Source organism: Pteronotus mesoamericanus, unplaced genomic scaffold (genome assembly GCF_021234165.1).
Source record: "Pteronotus mesoamericanus isolate MK-2021 breed Mesoamerican mustached bat unplaced genomic scaffold, CSHL_Meso_final contig_90, whole genome shotgun sequence".
Classification (NCBI taxonomy): domain Eukaryota; kingdom Metazoa; phylum Chordata; class Mammalia; order Chiroptera; family Mormoopidae; genus Pteronotus; species Pteronotus mesoamericanus.
In genome coordinates this window covers 43,678,291-43,702,468 of record NW_026555277.1, presented here as the reverse complement: position 1 = coordinate 43,702,468, position 24,178 = coordinate 43,678,291, and the positions used below count along the sequence as shown (strand labels likewise).

The window sequence follows — 24,178 nt, the reverse complement described above, 5'->3', positions numbered from 1 at the left end:
ACCCATTTCCATATCCATTGTGCTTAAATAACACATATCATAGAGGAAATTGGTGAAACAGATGGTTTCAGCTCTGGATAGCAAATGCAGACCCGCTTTTGGTGTGATAAAGTGAAACTATAAAAGCCAGTGCACAGTCTAGTCCATCGCTTACCAAAAAGTCTTCCTTCCCCTCAAGCAAGGAAGGAGGGAATAAGCCGTTATACATTAGTATATTTCTCTTTTTAGCAAATGCTGTATCTCCAGTAGCACAACTTGACAAAACCCTAAAATTGGAAAATGGCTGAAATAATGGTTCTATACTAGCCATTTTGAATTTAAAAAGTCTCTTTAAGCTACTGGGTTTATGGTTTTAAAAACTTTCATGCACTGTCCAGAGTTATTTGTAAATTAAATCATTTAAAATAAAGCTCTTTAATACTCTATAATTAGTCTTGTCTCTCTGAACATGACTTTACTGTAAATGCTCCTTCCAGACTCCCCTATTGTCCCAAGATTCCTGAGAAGAAAGCAGCCAAGCGATAATTCAACATTATTGCTGCTTCGGTGCACTAATCGCTTAAAGAGCAGCAAAGACTCTATGCTCTCTGCCCCACAGCTCCCGCAGCCTCCTGGCCTGAGGCAGGCATCTCGACCCAGGACCCAGCCACGTCCAGATGTCAAGAGGAATCCCCAGCTCCTGATGCAGCAGGCGCTCCATTCCAGTATGGTCAAACATCTGCTTCATCTGCTGGCATGCAACCTGCTGAGCATGCTCAAAGTACAGCACAGGCTAGAGATGGGCAAGGACACGCTCCCTGGCTACTCCAGGAGACTCATCAAAACTTTAAAGTTTTAAGACAGCCCCAGAAACCCTCAAAAGAACGGAGCTCTGGCATTCAGCACAAACATTTTCATCAGAAGAAAGCTACAGAATAAGATAGGACAGGTTTCATGCTAGTTCTTCTTATCCTTGTTAAATTCTCTTAGGCTTGAAGTTCCTTCTAGACAGCTAACGAGAAATTTGGAAAATGCACAAACTCTTTGGGATCCTGAGAATGTCATGTTGACTTTGAAATTTTTCCCTTTTATAATTTAATTACTTTTAATTTACTTGAATATTATAATAAGAGGGGAATAAGCTATGCAAGAGAGCTATCCTTCTTACATATTAGTTAGCACAGTTTTAATCATAGAATCCTTGTCAATAAGTAAATTTTAAAATACACTGAAGCCATCTATTACAGTCTTATTTTGTTTAATAGATTAGTATATTTATCTAAGTCACTTACCCATCTGTGCCTCACTTTCTTCTTCTAAAATATGGCAGTAATGTTAAAGCACATTTATTATAAAGCCTGTATATAAATTACTTTTTAAACTGCAAAAGATTATATAATATTCATTATATATGCATGCATATGTATATATGTGCATAAATGTATACCTACAGGGTCCAGCACAAATAATGCCCCTTTTTTATTACAAAATCATAAGCATGTAATTCTGTAACATGACAAGCACACCATATGACATTTTAGGTGAAATGTTCAAATTAGAACTATAAATTATTACACCCATATTATTACCCTACCAACCACACTCAAGCAGGCCGGATCCTGTATATAATATTCACACTATTTTTATATCTGTTTTGTTTTGTTTTTAGAAAGAAATTCAGGGTTTCTTTGTAATATCCAATTCACACAGCAAATACAGTTTCTCTGCCAAGAATAATTCCATTCATCCTATGGGATCTCAATAGCATCCTATAAAAACTAATGAACAGCTCCCAGGTCCCCACCAAATTTCACATTTACTTCACTCTGAAAGATAGACTTATATACTGCAACAGTCAGATATAATATTCCTTTACTAAAAGCCAAAGTATATGATATGCTTAATACAATTGAAAAGATGAGCCTGAGGAGAATTGTGACTGTTCTACCCAGAAGTGACTGGCTAGAATAAAAGTCTTATTTTTGAAGATCAAAATGAAATTAAGAACTAAGGCTAAACAATCAAATAGGTCTCAGTTTTTGAGAATCTGTCCATCCAAGTTCAGGTAGACAGGTAGGTGGAGGGAATGTTTCTGTTAAGATGAGTAAGATTTGTAATCCCAAGTCTTTATTATATTTTCTTTCCCTATTTTCTCTTTCCCATACCAGGATGTAAATACCATGAGAATAAAGGCTTTGTTTTATTCACTGATATTTCACCATTATCTAAAACAGGCTTCTCAACCTCAGCACTACTGGTTTTTAGACTGGATAATAGTTATGGGGGTTTGTCCTGTGCATTATAGGGTATTCAGCAGTATCCCTGGCCTCTACTCACTAGATGCCAGTGATATCTCCATCCCCACCTCAAGTCACAACTATCAAAAATATCTCCAGACAGTGTCAACTGAACCCTTGGAGGCAACATTGCCTCCAGTTGGGGACCACTGGTCTAGAAAAGTACCTTGCACATAATAGGCACTAAATAAATATTTATTGAATAACTGAATGATTGAATTTGTTGTTTGTATTTTTATACAAACTTTTTAAAATTTCCTGAGCATGATTATATTTAAGCTTCCTTTAAAAAAAAGATTTTAGTAGAGTAGATATTACTCTAACGCACAAAAAGTATTGTCATTGTAACAATAATACTCAAAGATAACAAGTGTAATTGCAAGTAACAAGATTTATTCCTTTAACTTAAATAAGTAAATTAGAGTGAAAACTTGACAAATATCCTCAAAATAGATTGTTGAGGTTAAAAGCAACTCTATTTCAAACTGGTTTCAAATGAGCTCTGTATGTTTGCTCTTTGTAGGGTTTGAAAGAGTCAACACCTGCCTACATTTTAAGTAATAAAACGTTTACATATATCACTTATTATTTGTTTTTGTTTTAGTTCATATTGTTCATGGTCAATAGCATTAGGGAAATCACTGATGAGGCACCAAAAATCATGATCCAGGCATATATATGATATCAAAGATTGGTTATAGGCTTTATAGCTGGTGCTATAAAAGAAAAACATAGCAATGAATGAACTCAATGCAGTTGACTGGAAATTAATGATTCTTATTTAGGTCTTTGTTCACCAAACGACCAAGAGGGTGGAGGCCTTGGGATACTTACTTGGCTCTACTTTGCCTCCATGTTTTAGTTTATTAACAAGAAATGCAAATACATAGAAAAACCTATATCACATCATTATAAATATCAAGGAGTTGGTGTTTATAAAACCAGAGAAAAGTAATGTTAAATTGATCACTCTCAATTTGACTCAAGACAACTCCATTGATGTCATCAATTGTAAGGGAGAAATGAAAAAAGGGAACATACAATGATTTTTTTGTTATCCACACAGTGACAAGCATAGGGTATCATTATTTGTTTACTGCTTGTTTATTTACATTTAACTGAGAAAATAATCAATTGTTAGTGATATTTATTATCCTAATAATCCAGAAAAGTCAAAATAAAGCAAGATGGTTTCACATCAGTAGAGTTTAAATTATTATGAATTTTCCCTGACATTACAATTTAGATGGATTTGCACAAACATGCATACCTGCAGCACATGAACTTTTCTACAAACAAAACAGAAAGGAAGAATTGGCACAGTAGTACTAAGTATTTGCTATCTATACTGGTCAGAAGTTTTATCCTTCCACTAGGGTATTTCTGTAGGGAGAATCCATCCAACTGCAGTTTCTCAATCCCTTTTAATTATAATATCATTAAATAATATTTTTGGTTTGTAAAAATGAATATTGTTAAAATATCCATGCTACCGAAAGTGATCTACAGATTTAATGCAACCTATCAAAATTCCAATAGTATATTTTTACAGAAATAGAAAGAAAACCTAAAGTTCATATGAACCAAAAAGACCCTGGATAATGAAAGCAATCTTGAAAAAAATAATAAAAAGAGGCATCACACTTCCTGCTTTCAAAATCTATTATAAAGCTACAGTAATAAAAACAGTATGACACTAACATAAGCTATAGATATAGATATAGATAAAACAGAATAGAAAGCTCAGAAATAAACCCACATCTATATAGTCAAATGATCTTTGACCAAGGTAACAAGAACACCCAATGGGGTAAGGACAGACTCTTCAATAAAAGGTGCTGGGAAAACTGAATATCTACATGAAAAATAATGAGACTGGACCTTTATCTTAAATCATACACAAAAATTAAGTTGAAATGGATTAAAGACTTAAATGTAAGACCTGAACCTTTTGGGTGTATATCCAAAGGAATTGAAATCAAGACCTTAAAGAGGTATCTTTATTCCCATGTTCATTGAAGCATTATTCACAATAGTCGAGGCATGGAAGCAACCTAAATGTCCATTGATAGATGACTGGATAAAGAAAAAGTGGTATATACCTAAGATAGAATCGTATTTAACCTTAAAAAAAGGTTGAAGTAAGACTTAACAACAACATGGATGAATTTGGAGAGCAGTATGCTAAATGAAATAAGCCAGACAGAGGACAAAAACTATGTGATAACACTTTTACAAGTGATTTATAATAGTCAAACTCTTAGAAACAGAAAGTAGAATGGTGGTTGCCAGAAGCTGAAGGAGGGGAAATGGACATATTAGTCAAAAGGCACAAAGTTTCAGTTATGAAAATGTGTTAAGTTCTAAAGATCAACTGCAGAGCATAGAGCCTATAGTTAATAATACTTATTGCATACTTAATAACTTATTAAGAGAGTAAAACTTACGTTAAATATTCTTATCATACAAAATAACAATATGAAGAAACTTTTTGAGGTGATGGCTATTTTTACGATATAGACTGTGGTATGGTTTCATGGATGTATACTTATCTTCAAACTCACCCAGGTGTACATATTAAATATGTGCCGCTTTCTGCATGTCAATCATACCTCAATAAAGTGGTTAAAAATGTTTTTGTCCTGCTCTGTCTGTCCTATTACCTTACATGTCAAAATATTTTATATATTTTTCTGATTTATATTTCCCGAATGTTGCATATCCTGACTTATTCTGTGGTTGGAAACTGAAATGAAGCATTTTCTAAAGCACTAGAATGTTTTGCTTTATAACCTTCCTATATATCTTTAATCACATTATCCCTCTGATTTTCAGAGTCATTCATTATAACACCTACAGATATATGATACATGATACCAACCAAATAATACCTCAAAACTATAGTTTGCTAAAAACAGAAATAAAAACACCTGTCAATATTTTAGAAAACATTGCATCTCATACGCAGTCTATTTAAACACAAGTATTTGTGCACTTGGAGCTCCCCATTGAGTGGATTAGTTAATGAGGCTGGAGCCAAATAAACGTTGGTGGAAAATTTATATTAGGAAAGATAGAGGACTGCACTGATTTTGAAATTCCAAGGTCCTGGGCTCCTATAAAACCATCTCTGTGAGTATAGCTGAACATCCTATCAATCAAATTACTTAAATACAGTTGATAAAAGAGGGCTTCTGTGAGGAGAGCCATGTTCTCTCAACTTTTAGGTATTACCTTAAAACCAACTGAAAATCCAATTTCTGAAAGAAAATTCAGTTAATCTAATGTTTTAATTTGTGGGTAGGTATAAACTTATTGTTTCATTGAATATAATAAGACAAAGTTCCAAATAATAGGAAATATCTTCATACTTTGCATCATTCTTTGATCTGCTTATATTTCTTTTACCTCCATCAGGATTCAACTGATACCTGCTATTTTTCTTAAAAAATCTACCGAGAAATGAAAAATCATTTACATAACATAATGCTTTTTAAAGAGAGAGCAGCTGACTGAACATATCAAAAAACAAAAACAAAAACAAAACAGTTTTCAAAGAAGCTTGGGTCCCAGATGGTCCCCAAAGATGAAACTCATTAATTCATTCATTTTACCAAATACTGTTCCAGGCAATATTAGTGATTTAACAGTAAACAAAAAAGACAAAAGTCCCTGAATTCAGTGATTTACATTCTAGTAGATTATAGTTACCTATCAGAAACACTTTAGGCAGCAAAGCTAGCGTAGAATTGACTGCTTATTGGGATGTTGGAAACTGTTTCCCTATTTTGATGATGAATTTCTTGTGTGTGGAAATCTAACACATGCCCCACAATTCCATTTACTATTCACAAAAACCCTGCAAATAAACACCCATTTTTTTACAATGAATAAACCATAAAAAAAGGTAATTTAAGACCAGACCAGGATAACATAGCAAGTAAGTAATAATGGAAACTTTAACCCAAGATACTGATTCCAAAGGGGAGCTCACTCCATTAGTCCCCACTTCATCTAATCCCGGCTATAATGGTTCTCCCAAGTTATATCACACTCTTAAAGTCAGGGTAAGGGAAGGCTGATTAAGAGAAAGCAAGCTTTTCTCCTCAAAGCACAACCCCATGGTAGGCATCTTCAAACAAGCTTTGAATCAGTGCATTCCTTTCTTTTTCCTTGGGTAGCCAGTAAGAGGTCACGCTAATCAACTCTTTATTCAATTCTCTATTAGAAATCACAATCTCTCCAGCACACCCAGCAAAACTAACTCACCCTCTTATTCCTCTACAGCACTGAGGCATATTTACCATTGCAAACAAGAAGACAGGGTAGGAGATAGGAAGAGCATCTAAATACAATACCATAAAGATTCAGACTCAAACCGAAAGAGAGAAAGAGCATTCTCAACCTTTATGGGCACTTCATTTTCCATTTGTAGCATGAAAATTGACAATATCATTTAAATAAAGTATGTGTCTGTATTTATTTTTGCAAAAATTTCAATTGTTCTCCATCTTTGCAACTTGCCAAGACTTTAATAGTTTCATTTAGGAATAACTTATGGTTGATAGGTTTTCCTAGTGTTTTAAGGCTCCAATTATACTCCTTTCCTCAAATCTCCCCTAAACTACATGTACTGCCTCTCAAATAAAAGTGTAAATGCATTTATATTGTTTTTTTAATTTTCATATTTAATTCTTTTCATTTAGACTACTACTCATACTATCATTATAAGAACACGTCTGTTAAAATATCTTCCACCTAAAGCTTTGTAGGCTTTGAATGCACGATAAAAATCATCCTCTGGGGCTAATGAAGACAGAAACTCTGCCTGTAACAATATTAAGTTTGTTTTCTCCAGTGATTCAGAGAAGTGAGCAATCTGTCAGTAATACATTGAGTGAAATTACTTGTCTTGTAGGAATAACTGCTGACAGTCACTTTATCTCAGGGCTGACCCAAACATCTCCCTGCTGACAAACAAATTACTCTGTCTAACTTTGAAAAGGTAACTAGCTTGTTTTTAATTTTGATTGGTCTTTCAGAATCCCTTATACATACTCTGTCCCATCCTTCATTGTATTAAAAAAAAAAAAAGAGCAGCAACAAAAAGTGTTTTGGGGGGATAGGTTTGAATTAATGAGTAAGGAAAAAAAGTAAAGAACATAAGCCTTATCATCTGGAGCTAAGAAAAAGAACTGTTAGTACTTTTTCCCAAGACTGTTGTGCAGATAAAACTGGTAAGTATGTCTACCCAACATTAAGACTGGCAGCGCCGCCAGTGACTGGGTGAGTGAACACATTACCGAGACGATATTGTAGGAATTAATTTTCTTCAATAAAGTGATTTTTAAGCCTCATATATTTCACAATCTAAACATATGTCACTGTTTCATAAACAAAATAAATGGATTAAAATAATACATTACCAATATGCTGACATGTGGAGATATTTTAATTAGAAATTCTTAAGCTGTGTGATATTTAACTGCTGTATTTGCTAAAGAGGGCATGAATCATTTAATAAGAAGACATGAGACAGGTGTATCACTTTGCATGACACAGTACCAGATTGTGTTTAATATAAGCTACAACTATGAGATAAACATTACTTCCAATTAAAAACAAAACAAAACAAGGTCACCTTAAGGATCTATCATATTGAAACTTATCACATACAATGAATCAATACACTGAAACCACATCTTCCTTTGGGGGAGAAAAAGTCATTCAGAGCTTAGTTTCTAAGACAATATTTCTTCAGAAACAACCTAACGTCTTAGCTATTTAAAGGGCATATTTACATGACTGCCTCATTATACTGGTCCCCCTACCTTAACATTCTTTTTGACTTACTTGAAGCACCAATGCTAACATAGCTGAGGAAAGCAAATGGCAACCGGTCCTGAAATTTATACGGGTAGAGAACAGGAATAAGTAGCAATATAATATATTGTTTACTGTAGCAAATGCCCTCTGTTCTCTAAAGGTCAAAAGCACTGTAACCTTAGAGTTACAGTCTCTGATTGTTCCCAGGGTTAAATACATTATCAAAATTAATGGTTCAAGCCCCTCAACCTTCAGATATATGAGTATTCAGGACTCCATCTGCTGAACTGTTCAACTAAAAATAGCGTTCTTTGGCCTGCTCTCTTCTAATTTTGTGCCTCTGAGGCAGAGTAAACCATGCCTTAGATTAGCACAGAAAACTAAAAAAAAAACCAAAATAAAATAACTTCCCTGCATCTACCTTACTCTAGAGAAAGAAAGAACTGAAATACACTAATGCAAGGAGGGTCTTTCCACTTTAAATACTTTTTCTCTACTTGATAACAAAATTTCAGGCTTCCAGGGTATAACTATAAACACTGTTGAGATTTACCCAGGCTTATTGATGTTAGAAGTGACAGCCTTTGAAGGACAAGTTAACTTGTTCTGAGCAGTAGAGCGGTTCTGAGCAGTGCAACAGGGTGTGTGTGGAGGCGGTGCGGTGGCGGCGTGAAGGCGGTACGCCTGTGTTAGGGACTCTTCTTACTAGAACGCTGTTTAGAAATAAAACCAGCTCACATTATTGTAATGCTTCTTTAGTATCAACGGTTTATCATGATGATGACTGTTGACCAAGCTGTGACATTTTAGCTTGTCATAGAAGAAGAGAACCTCTTAGCTAGAAAAGAAAGCAGACTTTAAAATCAATCAAGCAAGATATTATTAAGATTTCTCTGAGTTCTTGCTTAAGATTTAAAATGTTAATGTCTGTAGCAGCTTAGATATAAGTGTCTACTGTGCTGTTCATAAACATCCCAATAAATATGCTATACTAATACCAGGAAAGTTTGGGAAATCTGTCTTTTGAACAATGTCAATCTTTTCTAACCCATGTACCAGACAATCAAACAGAACAAAGGTTTCCTGACATGTAGGAAAAAATTGCAAAAAAATGGAAGCAAAGAAACAAAGCAGGCATAAACAAAAACCTAGGAAACTCTCAAACCAGCCCAAACTTAAGCTACAAAGCTATGAGGACTCCCGCTTCAATAGGTTCTCTATATAGCCTAATAAAAGTGATAGACATTGGCATAGGTTGTTCTTCTAGATCAGCATTGCTACAGCATGAGTAGGAGCTGGCACTCACATATATGACACTGTGGTATCGAGAAGCCCAACAGAAGCCAGATTTGACAGCATCACAGCCAGTGATATTGTAGAGGAAAGTAGTCAATTTAAGTGACTTCCGAAAAATTAGAAAAAAAAAGATTGGATGGAAAACTGGCTAAGAGAAGGTTGATGGGATAGAATTCAGCACTTCAAGAGAAAGTAAAAGTTAAAGAAAGGAAGTCTTGCATTCGTGCCAAGGCCACCTGCTTTCTCATTCTTTCAAGCACTTTAAAGTTTAACAAATTATCTGCCCTGCGAGGGTAAGCTTGTTAATGGTCATCACACATAAAGGCTTGTTCTTAACATCCAGTTCTCTCTCTATTTAGCAATCAATCCTGAGCATAGAAGATTTTCAGAATGTCCAGAAATATGGCACCATTTCTACCTCTAAAAGCCTTAGAAAATAAATCCCTTTTGGTTTTATAAAAGACAGAAGATGCTCTGGGAGTATATGCCTGGCCATATCTGGGTGGAAACCCCCTGTATACTTCTCATATCAGAGGGAAAGGGACATAGGAATGTGGGCAACAAGCTCTGGAAACTTTCCCTAGGCTATTTCCAAGGTGGCCTTTGATTTTGTCCTCTTCCTCCTTCTTAAGAGTAAACTTTACCATTTTCCAAAAATGCAGATTCAAAAGCATGAGAGAAGATGTCAAAGGGACACTTTATTAAGTATATAGTATTTGATATGTATAGACTGGCAGAGCCAATAGGAGCTGAATATACAAACTTTTGCTAGCTGTAATTATTTTCTTTCTTTTTTAAAAATTGTTTCCCATTGTAGGTTAGAATGTAAAATGTAACCCAGAGAGTTAAAGTGTGTTTTGGTCTGAGGTAACCTGTCTCCATTTTTTTTTTTTTTTTTTTGGTGATTCAACAGATAACTGGCAACTGTCCAGTACCCAAAAGTCCCAGAGAGGGACACTGATGATATAGGAGAGAAATTAAGTGTGAAATTAAAGAATTACTAGGTCCCTGTAGAAGAAAAGGACTTGGTTTCCAAAAGAACCATATAAGCTATCTTCTCCCAACTAGTAAGAATACTCCACAAAACAAAAAAGAGCTTCATTGGAAGTTAAATATGAAAGGAATATTATCAAAGTTTATGGGGTAAAAAGCAACTAGTCAGGCCCAACACCTGTCCCTCCTTCAGCCTGAGAAAACGAAATTAGGAAACCCAAATTAGGTAGAGTTAGAAATCCTGGGTAAAATCTCTGACTCCGTGAATATTTTGTAGCCTTTGTTAAATAACTTAACCTCTCTGAACCTCCGTTGTTTGTCTGTACAAACAAAATTATATTCTATCAACTTTACAGAGTTGTTACATGGTCAAATGAGATTATTTTTAATGTTTTAAGTGTTTTTAAACATTATACAGCACTATTCATAAAAAGAGTAAAAGAGTAAGGGAATTAAAGATGGTTTGAGGACACTCACAAGGTGAAGAATTTGCCTGAGTACATATACAGCAATTAACAACTTAATTCAGGACATTGGTTGGACCTTTATCTTTTTTTTATGAAAGAAAAGGAGCAAAAATGAGCCTCCTTAGGAATGAAAGAAAAGGAAATGATTCCATCTTAGCATTCAGGTTGAATGTCTGCCACCTTTTAAAAAAGCCTAGAATATGACTGAGCAATCCAGCCCCCCCACCAGTGAAGCGCCAGCGGAAGTATTCATACCTCAATCTGTCTGTGGTTGTAAGAGTGGCCACCACCATGTTCAAAGGTGTCCAAACTCCTGCCAAAACGGTCACTTAGGCCCTTTAGCCTTGGGTTAATTTGTGGGTGGGAAACATGACCCTTCTGTTTAGTAGCATATTCAGAAAAAAAAAAAAGACAAAACATACTGTCAGAACTCATGAAACAGAACACATATTTCTAAATCCAGGGTACTGACCACACCAAAGAATAGAAAGTAGAAGGGTTAGGACCCAGATGCTCCTTCACAGAAACTTGGTAATAAGATCAAACAATGGTACCGGTTCTTATTTCTGCCTCTGACTCAAGGGTACACTCTACAGCATAGCTATCCAAAAAGGGGAGATAGATTAGGATTCCTATTAGTGAGGCTTCTTTGTAGATTTTACCAACTTCAGTAAGTTCTAGTGTTAGTAGTGAAGAATGTGAAGGTTTGGAAGAGAGGTAGGGTCGTTGCTCCTATAAGGCAAAATTTCTAAGGCAGTACATAACAAGTAACATCTTCCATGCTTTCTGGATGAGGCTTATAATAACAATTCTTATTTGCAGACCCAATTGAAAATACTCAAAATGTTGTTTTTTCGTGGTAAAATATTTGCACTTTTTTTTTTTGTTGAAGTTGTGTAAGGAATAGCAAAGAAGAAAGTAAAATGCCTAGCCAGATGCTATTCCCTAGATTATTCAAGAAAACTCAAAATAATCACAGTAAATGATAAGAATAAAATACTATCTTTAAACTTTCTACTTTATTGAAATTAAACTTGATTACTATCATATATTTTCTAATTATTTAAATTCTGTAGATTCAACTCTTACTTTAATATTATCTTTTTGTTAAAATAAATACTCATATTTAAAGTCAATTTCCCATTAAAGTGGCAGGTGCTGGAAGAGTGTAAAGATCACCTAGCCCTACTGTAAACCCTTCATTTTACTGTGAAGAAAATAGATGGGAATGATTTTTTTGATTCAGCTTCTAAAACACTTTCTCCCCAAGCGTAACTTTTAAGTAAACAACACTAATCCAGAACTTGTCAAACACCATGCCCAGACTTTTGACCACGATGAGGAAGAGGATGAGATGAGGCTACACATACTGTACAATGTGTTTACATTTTACAAAATAGCTAAAGTAATTTGTTAATAACAACCCCCTCTTCTATGAGCTGTTGGATGGAAAATATCCAACATTGTTTTCTGTTTTGATGCTTATATGTAAAAGCTAATTTGGCATAAATTAAGACATGGATGGAAAATTGACAAGGAAAAAGCTAATGTAGCCAATAACAACTAGCCATAAAGAAATTATAAAACCATTAACTCACCTGATAGAGAATATATACAGTACTAAGTCATCATGTCATTTTTCTTTTAAAAATATTGAAACTGGCACTTTTCTATTTGCAGTATGGTAAGTACATAAGGTGTTAATCCTCCTAGGCTATGCTTAAAAAATTATTTAACATTCAGGCCATTATTTAGCATACAGCTGGTTAGCAGTTTTCCACTAAAGTACTGGCTCGTATCCCACATTTTTTTCTTCTGGCACATACCTGGAGCTGTAAAGGGCTGAGTCCAGAAGCAGCAGCAGCTGCCATTGTTGATGGAATGAACTGTACGGGGTAGTTATCACCTGTCGGAAAGAACAATGCATACAGGTTTAGACAATGCACAGGGAATCGCAGCAGACAAGTACAAACATGGTCCTTGGATTGCCTGAGCTTTACAACATTGCTCTAAGCCCAAACATCTGCAGAAACAAAAGGCTTAGTTGGGCACAGACTTGCAGTGCTGCCTTGGAACTTTTTGTTAACAGATAGCTGGTAGGCAAACTGGCAAAACATGAATGTGATGTTAAAAAAATTAAATGTGCAATTCAAGCATGTTCACTCCATTACAAATCTTGTAATACATCATTTTTTTAAGAGTAAAAAAATATCTTCAAGCCAAGCTGACACTCAGTTCACTGAGAAAGCATTAAGGCTTTTGTATTTGAACAACAAAAAGTTTGGCTTAGTGGACAAGGCAGAGCGTTAAGAGTCCAAAAAAGATTATGAGCTATTGACTGTCCATAACCCTAAACTTTATTTTATAAAAAATAGAAAAAAAATTTTAAAATGCTAACCTTATCTGCCTACATTCTGTGAAATGCCTGGCATTCGACCAGGAGTAAAAGCATTATTTTTCTGGATTAACTTCTGGTGGATCCTAGTACAGAATCACACACGCTAGGCACTTATCACATACTTCTTGATGATTTGATTAAATAACCATGCATTTTACATGGAATATTTGCATTAGAAGCCTGGAAAGATTGAGCATGGTTCAGCAGAGTTCACTGCTACGTCTTAATGTGTTTCTGACTCGAGACCACTCCTAAGTAGGGGGACTGAAGTACCGTCTGTGCCCGAAGAACATACACTGTGTGCAGCGACCTGAGGAACCAAGAGAATGATGAGGAATGTACTGTGATAGTGGCAACTGAAGTAAAAATTGATACTTGTGGATAAATTACACAATATCAGTGATTTAATGGTGTATCACTTTGGCTTCGGCTACTTATTTAAAGTCAGTGTTATGTACTATCTCTAGGCTATATTTTAATAGGCTGTTTCTCCACACATTTTTGACATTTATAATAATCATGCTGTTTTGCATGAACTTTTCCACACTGAAAGCTGAATGTAATAATGAAGAAACAGTACAGAAAGAATCACAGTAATAAAGGCAGTCAACTGGAAAGCAATAAAACTTCTTTTTTCGGCAGGGACACTAATACCTGGAGCCTTCCTGAAGCCCCTGGGTCCTTGGAACTCATCCTGCTTGCCACATGAAGTGCTACTCAGCTGGCCCAATGTAAATGTTAAGTTGCTTTCACTTTTAACAAATTGTTAGCTTCTAATCTACACAGTCTCTTTGCATCATATCCATAATACCTCATCAGACCATTGAGCACAGTGTGTGCTTGTACACAGTCCAGTAACAATTGGCTTCTGATTGCATATGGAGCGCTGCTACAATGCATTCACTAACACTATATTGTGCTAGTCTCCTATGGAGTAATGTTCAAAATATCTGATCTTGTTTTTCCCCTTCCATGAGGTTGATTTTGGTTTGCAGTGCTACATGAGCTTTTTAAAAAAGATAACTAGGCCAAATTATTTTTTATAGTAAATGACTGTTGCTTTATGCTTAAATAATTCTACTGATCTTCTTGATATTTAAACTAAATTATCTGATGAAAGAATATTCTGATCTAAGTCAAATAGTATTTCTTTGGTTGATATCTTATCAGGTTAAAAAAATCACAAAACGATGTTGAATTAATGATGCTTCAAAAATAGGGAAAAAATCACCACTCCAACCATCAACATGGACTGCCTCCCGGAACATTTAGAGCTATTCTTTCTTTAAATATCATGCATTATTCATAATAACTCTAAAACACAATCCCCCACCCCCTCTAAGTTTAATACCAGTTGCTGTATTTGTACTAAAACATTTTTCATGTCAAACATATTTTAAAAAATCAAACTCTAAAAGAATTCCCTGGGGCACTCCTTTTTTCATAGCTGTCATGCTTCTATGCTATGAAATAGCTGATTTTTTTTTATAGTTTTTGGCTTGCTAGTTAATTTATTACTATTTCTACCACACCCTGTAGTATTCTCCAGCTCACCTGCTGGCTACAAACAGCTTTCTCTCCACCACTGACAAGCATATTTTTAAAACATTCTTAACCTTTCTGCTGGTTTGAATCTGTACTTCTAAATATAATCTTTGGAAAGCTATTTCTCCAGAACATATCACTGCATCAATACTAAAAGCAAAAATGAATACATTAGAACAACAGAGAATAATTAGAAGACAGAGAAAAAGAAAAAGGCAAGAAAGGAAAAAAGGTAAGGGTGAAGAAAAGAGGGGGATTAAAAATAGAAGAGAAAATCATAAGAGGGAAAGGGATTTAGGGTACTGTGAAGCTTAATTTTTTTTTTATAATGAAGTTACGTGCTTTCCCTACCCCTTCTAATTTTCTCTGTGTAAGTCGATCAAGAAAATGTTCTCAGTGGCTGACTTGGCAAGGAATCAGTCAACATGTTGTAGCAATTTTTTTCAAATTTGTCTCTGGATTTGAAATGCTTACGTGAGGACCCATTCTTTTTAAATTTGTACAAAGGAAGATGAAGCCTGTTGGAACAGGTTGGCTTTAGGCACTGCTATGATCTGGCTCTTGCTGCCTCTAGTGTAAGAAGACAATCTCCAAGAGACTGTTTGGGAAAGAATGCTCATTCTCTAAATCTGTCTTTCCAGCCTTCTAGATTTTTCCAACTGACTATTTTTACCTGAGGATTAACAAAGCAGGATTTAAAACCTATGGAAATCTTGCCTAACATTAGTTTCACTTGTCACAATAGGTAACATTTCTTTGAAATCAAAACAGCTCCACAGCAAGAGTACCTAAATGACAGAAAGTATATCTTTTAATTTTCAGGGAAACTGAAATGAAGTCAAAACTTATTAGGACTTAAATACAAGAGAAGGGGGAGCTTGTACTAAGAAAGTAGGGCCCATAAGATTCTATCTACCTCCTACAAGAATGCTCTTAGTTTGTGTAATTCAGATACAAATTCCACTAAAAAAAAAAGCCAAAAATCCCATAGGTAAAATTCTGCCCATTTACTTTGGTTCTTCAGAAAAACAAGAGACTGGGATAGTTGTGGTCTTCTGAGATACTCACTTCAGACATGAACCAACTGAGGAAATTAAATAGGTTGGGAAGAGTAGAAAAGATTCTTCAGTAACTGACCCAAGTTCTCAAAATTACCTTACTTTACACCCTCCAAAACACACACAAAAAAATACACAACACACCCTTAACTACCTCACAGATTATTGTGCGGTGGCATCATAGGATGATGGAATATTATTTGAGTTGTCAAATAACTTATATATAGACCCCACTTTTATAAGCTGTCATTGTTCTTGCTGCAATATACAAATATTTAAATTACTGTCACCAATATAGACTTGGACATACCACTTTGCATCTTGCCTGGATGTATGTATTCAGAGTAGCAAAATATTACAACTCCTCTATATTCTGAGAAATTGCCTAATCAATCTGAATTTATCTTTGCAAGACATCACATTGCAGCAAAAATTGGTAGGTAATGGGTGACACTTTCAGAATCTTAAAAAAGAACAAAAGCTTCCATTTGTTCTGAGGACAACTAGACCAAAAAAATGTCAAGGATTATAGTATATATTGCTGAGCTCACCATGCTCTTATTTCTCCTGCTAAATTTCTCCTCTATTCATCAAAGAATATATCAATGATGAGAAGAGTCTTGATCTTAGGACTTTTTCTAAGAGTAGCTGCATTGTTTTTGATACCTTTAAAGAAGCTATGAATCAAGTATCAATCTTAATTTCTTCATCTATTTCATAGATGCATCCAGGCCTATGACCAGTATATAAAAATCCATGGAATTTGTCATGATAGCAATTAAATAAGTGAGGGTGGATGAACTGATACTAATCTACCCCCTTTATAAGAAATCAAATTAAAATAACAACTCAAAGTTTTTGCCTTAATGATAGTTCACCAATGATAGAGCTTCCATATATGGAGAAGGGACAATTAAAATAATCAATCTCTGTAAAACCAAGTTAGTTTATATGGGTGAACATATTTTCTTCTTGGACTTCAACAATTTTATTTTAAAAATGGAGTTCTAATCTGACAAACCTCAGGTGCTTTAATTTCAAGTAGATAGATTTAACAAGTATTCAAGCACCTCTGCTTTAATTCTGGAAGAGGTAGAAATCCTAACTTTACAACATGTCATCAGCATAACACCATATATATAAATCACATTTTTTCCACAGCAAAAAAATAACCACAGAAACTAGACATTTCTTAATTTTATACATATTTAGAGACCAACAGTTCCCAACCTTTTTGCCACCAAGGATTGGTTTCATGGAAGATAATTTATCCACAGACCAGGGGTGGGGGAGATGGCTTTATAGCCTCTCACCAGATGCAGCTTAATTGTCACTTGCCACTAACTGATAGGGTTTTGGTATGAATCTGCAAGCAATTGATTTATATGGTCTCTGTGCAGTCAACCCTCTCTGCTAATGATAATCTGTATTTGCAGCCGCTCCCCAGCGCTAGCATCACCACCTCAGCACCACCTCAGATCATCAGGCATTAGATTCTCTTAAGGAGCTCGCAACCTAGATCCCTCACATGTGCAGTTCACAGTAGGGTTCATGCTTCTATGAGAATCTAATGCCACCACTAATCTGACAGGAGGCAGAACTCAGGCAGTAATGAGAGCAACAGGGAAGGGCTGTAAATACAGATGAAGCTTTGCTCTCCCGCCCCTAGCTCTTGCTGTGCAGGCCATAGACTGATACTGATCCATGGCCCAGGGGTTGGGGACCTCTGACTTAGACCATGTCCACAAGGGTGTAGAATATCAAATCAATCAGTTCTATCTCTATTAATGTATAGACAGGAAAGCTTGAAAAAATTAATCAACTATTTGACTTTTAGATTTTTTCCTTTTAACAGCATAGGAAAAAATGCCACTTAAATCTTAAAGTTGCTATGAAAATTAAATGAGAATATATATTACACATTTATTTTATATAAACATACATATTTTATTTGTTTATATAAAATTTATTATTTATATGCATATACAAATATACAGTGCTCAATAAATGTTAAATGAAACAAAGGAATAAAAAAGAAGCCTTAGCTAACAATTGTATAGCAGTAAATTAGAAAATCTGGAAGAAATTGACAAATTTCTTGAAAGATACGAATACCTAAACTGACTCAAGAAAAAAATAGAAAATATCAACATAACTATAACAAATGAAGAGATTGAATAAGTAATCAAAAGGCTCCCAACAAAGAAAAGTCCTAGACCAGATGGCTTCACCAGTAAATTTTATTTAACATTTAAGAAAAATTAACATTAATCCTCTCAAAATCTTTTAAAAAATAAAGAAGAGAAAACACTTCCCAACTATGCAGGAATGACACCAACATTACCTTGATACCAAAGCCAGATAAAGATATTAGAGGAGGGGAAAAAAACAGACCAATGTCCTTTATGAATATAGATACAAAGATCCTCAACAAAATATTAGTATATTGAACTCAACAGTATATTAAAAGTATTATTTACCATGACTAGGTAAGATTTATACCAGGAATGCAAGGGTAGTTCAACATTTAAAAAAATCAATGTAATACATCACATTTTTTAAAGAAAGGGGAGAAATCCCAGATGATCACCTCAGTTGATATAGAAAAAGCATTTGACAAAATCTAGCACCCTTTCATAACAAAAAAAAAAGTCTCAGAAAACCAGGAATAGAGGAAAAGTTTACCAACAGGTTAAAGGGTACTTTTGAAAAACCCATAGCTAACATCATACACAATGGTAAAAGTTTGAAAGCTTTCCCCAAGATCAAGAACAAGACAATGATACCCACTTTCACTGCAATTATACAATATTGTACTGGAAGTTCTAGCCAGCACTATTAGACAAAAAGATAGGATGGATGGATAGTTAGAAGGAAGGAAAATGGACGGAAGGAAGGAAGGAAGGAAGGAAGGAAGGAAGGAAGGAAGGAAGGAAGGAAGGAAGGAAGGAAGGAAGGAAGAAGGAAAGAAGGAAGGAAGGCAGGCAGGCAGGCAGGCAAAGGGGGAAGAAAAGCAGGAAGGAAGGACAGAAAGGAGACAATAAGAAGGGAATGACATCCAAATTGATAAGGAAGAGATAAAAAACTATGTCTATTTATATATGACAGGATCCTATATATAAAATACTGCAAAAATCCACAAGAATGGTACTAGAGTTAATAAACAATTTCAGCAATGTTTCAGGGTATAAAATTAATGCTCAAAATCAATGTGTTTCTATATACCAGCAAAGAACAATACAAAAGGAAATTAATTAATAAAGCAATTCTGTTTATAATAGCATCTAAAAGAATAAAATATTTAGGAATAAATCTAACCAAGGATGCAAAATGACTTGCACATTGAACTATAATACATTGCTGAGATTTTAAAAGGCCTAAATAAATGGAAAGGCATTCATGTTCACAAACAGAAATACTTAACATTATTAAGATATCAGTGCTATCCAAAGCTATCTTTACAATAAAATTGCTATCAAAATTCCAACAACATTTTTTACAAAAATGGGAAAGCCAATTCTCAAATTTATATGGAATTGCAAGAAACCCTGAAAGCTAAAACAATCTTGAAAAAGAAGAATAAAGTTGGAAGACCCATACTTCCTGTCTTCAAAATTTACTACAAAGCTACAGTAATTATGCAAAGCTACAGTAATATGGTACTGGCATAAGAAAAGATATATAGACCAATTAAACAGAATAAAGAGCCCAGAAATAAACCCTAACATATATGAGTAATTGATTTTTGACAAGTGTGCCAAGACCTTTCAATGGGGAAAGGACATCTTTTCAACAAATGGTGCCGGGAAAACTGGATACCCACATGCAAAAGAGTGAAGTTGGATCCTTACTTTATACCATATATAAAAATCAGCTGAAGTGAATGAAAGACCTAAGCTTAGGTACTAAAATTATAAAACTCTTAGAAGAATATGTAGGGGTAAATCTTTGGATTTGACAATGATTTCATGAATATGACATCAAAAGCACAGGCAACAAAAGTAAAATAAATTGGACTTCACAATTAAAATCGTTTGCGTATCAAAGGATACTATCAAGTATGTCAAAAAACAACACACAAAATGGGAGAAAATATTTGCAATTCATATATCTGATAAGGGATAATATCTAGAATATATAGAGAACTTCTGAATCTCAACAACAAAAACCAAACATCCCAATTCAAATTGGGCCAAGTACTTAAACAGATATTTCTCCCAGGCAGATACATAAATTCCCAATAAGCATAGGAAAAGATGCTCAAAATCATTAATCATTAGGAAAATGAAAAATCAGAACCAAAATAAAATATCACCTCACATCTACTAGAATGGCTATACATATTTTTTTTAGTGGAAAATAACAAGTGCTGGTGAGGATGTGGACAAACTGAAACTCTCTTGTATTGTTAGTGAGAATGTAAAATGTCACAGCATCTGTGAAAAACAGTCTGGTAGTTCATCAGAAAGTTAAACATAGAACCTGACTCGATAATTCCACCCCTACATATATATCCATAAGAACTGAAAGTAGGGACTGGAAAAGATATTTGTATATCAATGGTCACAGCAGCGTTATTCACAATAGCTCAAAGGTAGAAAGTACCCAAGTGTCCATCAGCAGATGAATGAATAAACAAACAAAACATACACACAGAAAAATATATGTACAAAATGGGATATTATTCAGCCATAAAAAGGGATGACTTTTTCATATATGCTATAATATGAATGGACCTTGAAAATGAAATCAGCCAGACACAGAGGGACAAGTATTGTATTATTCCATTTATATGAAGTACCTAGAATAGGTAAATTCATAGAGAAAGAGTGGAATAGAGGTTACTAGGGGTAAGGAGAGGGAAATCGGAAGCATTATTGCTTAATGGCCACAGACTTTTTTGATGATGATTAAAATTTTGGATATTGATAGTGGTGATAGTTTACATAATTGTAAATATATGAATATTGCTGAGTTGTACATTTACAAATGGTTAAAATGATAATTATTATGGTAGTTACATTTTACCACATTTTTAAAAAAGAAGCATTAGGTGTGCTTGTAAATTGCTTTTGGTTGTCAAGCTGAGGGACAGTACATCTCAGCCAAAGGGTCAGTTTTGGGACCACATTTTTAATGGATAAGGATGTAGTTTAATGTAGTTAAATTCACTCAGCTTCATGATCAGATTTTATCCCCAAACCTAGCGATTTAGAGTTTGGAAGAACTTTCATACATTTTAACAAACTTAATCTTTACTCCTACATTGAGCGGTGGACAAAAATCATAGCATGTTTTTGTAGATGATAAAAATGTGAGGTGCAGCAAGGTTAAATATGTTCAAGTAAGAATTAAAATAATCCATTCAAAATATTTAGCACAGTGTTTGGCACAAAGTATTCAGTAAGCTTTAGCTATTACATTATAACTAGTAAGTGTATCATCCCTGATGTATAAAATATTCTTATTTTACAGACAATTCAATCTTGACTGATATATACATTGACAACTATGAAAGAGGCTCTCTTTTTAAATGTCCTCAAATATAGGTGCTCAAATGTCTTTACCTTACCCTGGATTGCTGCACTGTTCAGTATCACGATGTAGAAGAGCAAAGCAACCAAAAGTCTGTGGTTTATGTTTTGAGCACTGATGAGTTTCCTTCTAGAAAGATGTCTGTAATTATTGAACCATTAAAAAACTTTTTTGGATTAGGGGCTAAAACTCAATAAAGCTATTTCTGCAGAGATCAATCGGGTAGATGTTCCCCTAAAACTGCGCAGCCATTGTCGGCAGCATCCTGGCTCAGCAAGCCAGCGAGGTGGGAGGGCTTGCTTGGTGTTCACTGCACACTGAGACCCTGAGACACCCAGAGCAAAGGGTCAACACATCTGAAAAGAAAGGACCATAGCCCTAAATATATTTGTTTAGATTGTCCTCGTATAGGTTCAGAAACTGTCAGCTTTGATGTGAACATCACCCTAAGGAGGTCCTGCCTTTCTAGCCACCAAGACCATCATTCCATCAGCTGGAGGCATAAACTCTATGGAATTGTTTTAGGTTATGGGAAGGTAGAAAAGAAGAAAGAAGAGAGCCATTAATTTTGTTATTTATAAAGACTGAGGTAGTAGCACTCGCTCAGCCTTTTGCTTAGGCGACCAAAATACAAAGTTATGTGACCATTTAAAGGCTTTTATATGTGACAAAGCTACTCTCTTTTAAAAATTTAGTCACTGTCTCATGTGTATTTCAAGTAAAATCATCATAGCTCAATTTTGAGCAAGAAAGTTTTTCTAGTCCACACTCCAGTTCAACAGTATTCTCTTCCCCCAATTCATGGGAATGACAAGACCCATGCATAGATTAAGGCTTCTGAGTATGTGATTTCTCTATTAATAGTGTAAGAGTATATAATGTTAATCCTTTTAAGTATAATTTTTATATACAATAAAGCCTAGATTAGCCAAAGTATTAAAGAATATAGTGTTCTGGTTAATTAAATTTTCTGAAATAACTTAGGGGTCATCAGAAAATATTTTTTTCACCAGCCTTGCTGGTGATTAAAAATTGCCCTATTGTCCAAATCCATTGTCCTGTCTTAACCAAAAGATTTTAGCCAAAGTAAATACTATTTTGTTTCCCCAGAACACCACTCTGTGCTGCACACATGCTGTTCAATAGAGGTAACTCACTTCGGCACTATAGCCCAAATCACTATATTCTTCTTAGTTACATACTATAATTTCATTGATGCTGTATGAGAAGACATTTTGGAAAAATGGTCCAACTTCATTGACTGTATAACAATATCTTTCCCCAAGAAAAATGTCATTATTGTTTTAACAAAATTAGGTAAGTAACATGTTAACTATATTGATGACTATATCTAACTGAAAATAAGGCCCATACTTGATTTTGAAGTGTGGAAGATTTTAAATTTAAAAACACTGAAATTAAATAGAGTTTCCACATAGAGTTAACTTAAAAGCGTTCTAACACTAGCGTAGAGATGATAAACTCAGACTCGGAATAAACCAATAAATTTAGTTTACATCAACATTCCAAAGGGAGTCACGATGAAGAATAAGTTCAGAAGTACTTGCAGAGATAAGAGAAGGACTGAACCCCTGCACTGACAGAAACATATTCTCAGAAAATAAACTCCTGCCCTTAATATGAAATCCAGTTCCATAGGGAATATAACTTCCTCTAGGAATTCTGCTCTACAAAAATCAATTTTTAGCAATTTGTATAACATAATTTTCTTTCACTCAGGTGACCAAAAACCTTTGTTAATACTAGGATTGACTTTTTTTGTACCTGAGGAATTTCCACAAAGTCAGTCCTTATGTTAGCCAGACCCTTACCACCTCTATTCTTTGAATCTTTTGAGTTTTGACACAAACATCCTACCTTTGCTCACAAGGAAGGGTGTTCTCTACCAAATATAAAAGAGTAATCAATGGCAAATAGCAATTAAAATAGATGTTAAAACTTACCAGGTTTGTTCCTATGCTATTTAGTAAGCTTCCTTACCAAGAATTTTAGTAAAGTGGTTTATATTTTATTATTGCTTTAAGCATATTAAAATACCTTTGTTCATTTTATAAACCCCAAGCACAAAGAAACTACTGAGTGTAATGTCTTACACTCAGATTTGGTGGTTAATATAAGCAGGTTAATATATTAAAAAGAACTTGACACAGAAATTATTAATGAGTAGAACAAGGTCACTACTTCTGAGCTGAGGTCACTTACAAAGAATTCACAAATGAAATTAAGGTTAACTTTTATTTACTTGACTATCTCCTTACATTAGATTCCTTTAGCAACATATCTTTAAACATTTAAAGCCCTGTTTACAAGGAGGCTCTGAAAGAAGCTTCAAACCATTATGTGTCCCTAATTGAATTCCCCAGGAGTCCAGTAAACTCAGAGGAATAAAGAAAAATCATAACATTTGCTAAATCATCTCAAAACATATTTCACTGCAAGGTTATGTGACCTGTTCTTTGAGGCTGAAAGATGAATGAGAAAATACTACTGAATGCTTCATTATTTAGACTAAAATCAAAAAGAATTTTACCTATTAATAGTAAGCTAATTAAGTCAGTCCAGTTTTAACTTTTCTTCCAAGAGAAATCATACAACGAATAATAACATTTCATACTGTATGTGACCACTCTGCCAGAATATAAAAGCTCTCAGGGGGGAGGAAAGCATCTTTAGCCAAAGACCATTATTCACAGTGAAGGTAAGAGCGAGCTCACAAAAATTTGTAATCCCCAGGGAAAGTAGCAATTTATCTGTGAACTCAAA

At 34.6% G+C, this 24,178-nt stretch overlaps 1 protein-coding gene across 25 annotated transcripts in view; it reads right to left on the bottom strand.

Annotated features, from left to right (window-relative positions):
- The window catches only part of SOX6 (SRY-box transcription factor 6), a 606,402-nt gene that overhangs the window by 98,040 nt on the left and 484,184 nt on the right, over positions 1 to 24,178 (bottom strand). For 17 of the 25 annotated variants that reach the window (XM_054586042.1, XM_054586045.1, XM_054586046.1 and 14 more), the window contains 2 exons: positions 12,685 to 12,764; positions 11,114 to 11,236 (listed from right to left, as the gene is read on the bottom strand). In XM_054586042.1, coding sequence (XP_054442017.1) covers positions 11,114 to 11,236; positions 12,685 to 12,764 — 203 coding nt within the window. The remainder of the gene's footprint in view (positions 1 to 11,113; positions 11,237 to 12,684; positions 12,765 to 24,178) is intronic. The other 8 variants (XM_054586055.1, XM_054586065.1, XM_054586058.1 and 5 more) reach the window with 1 other exon arrangement.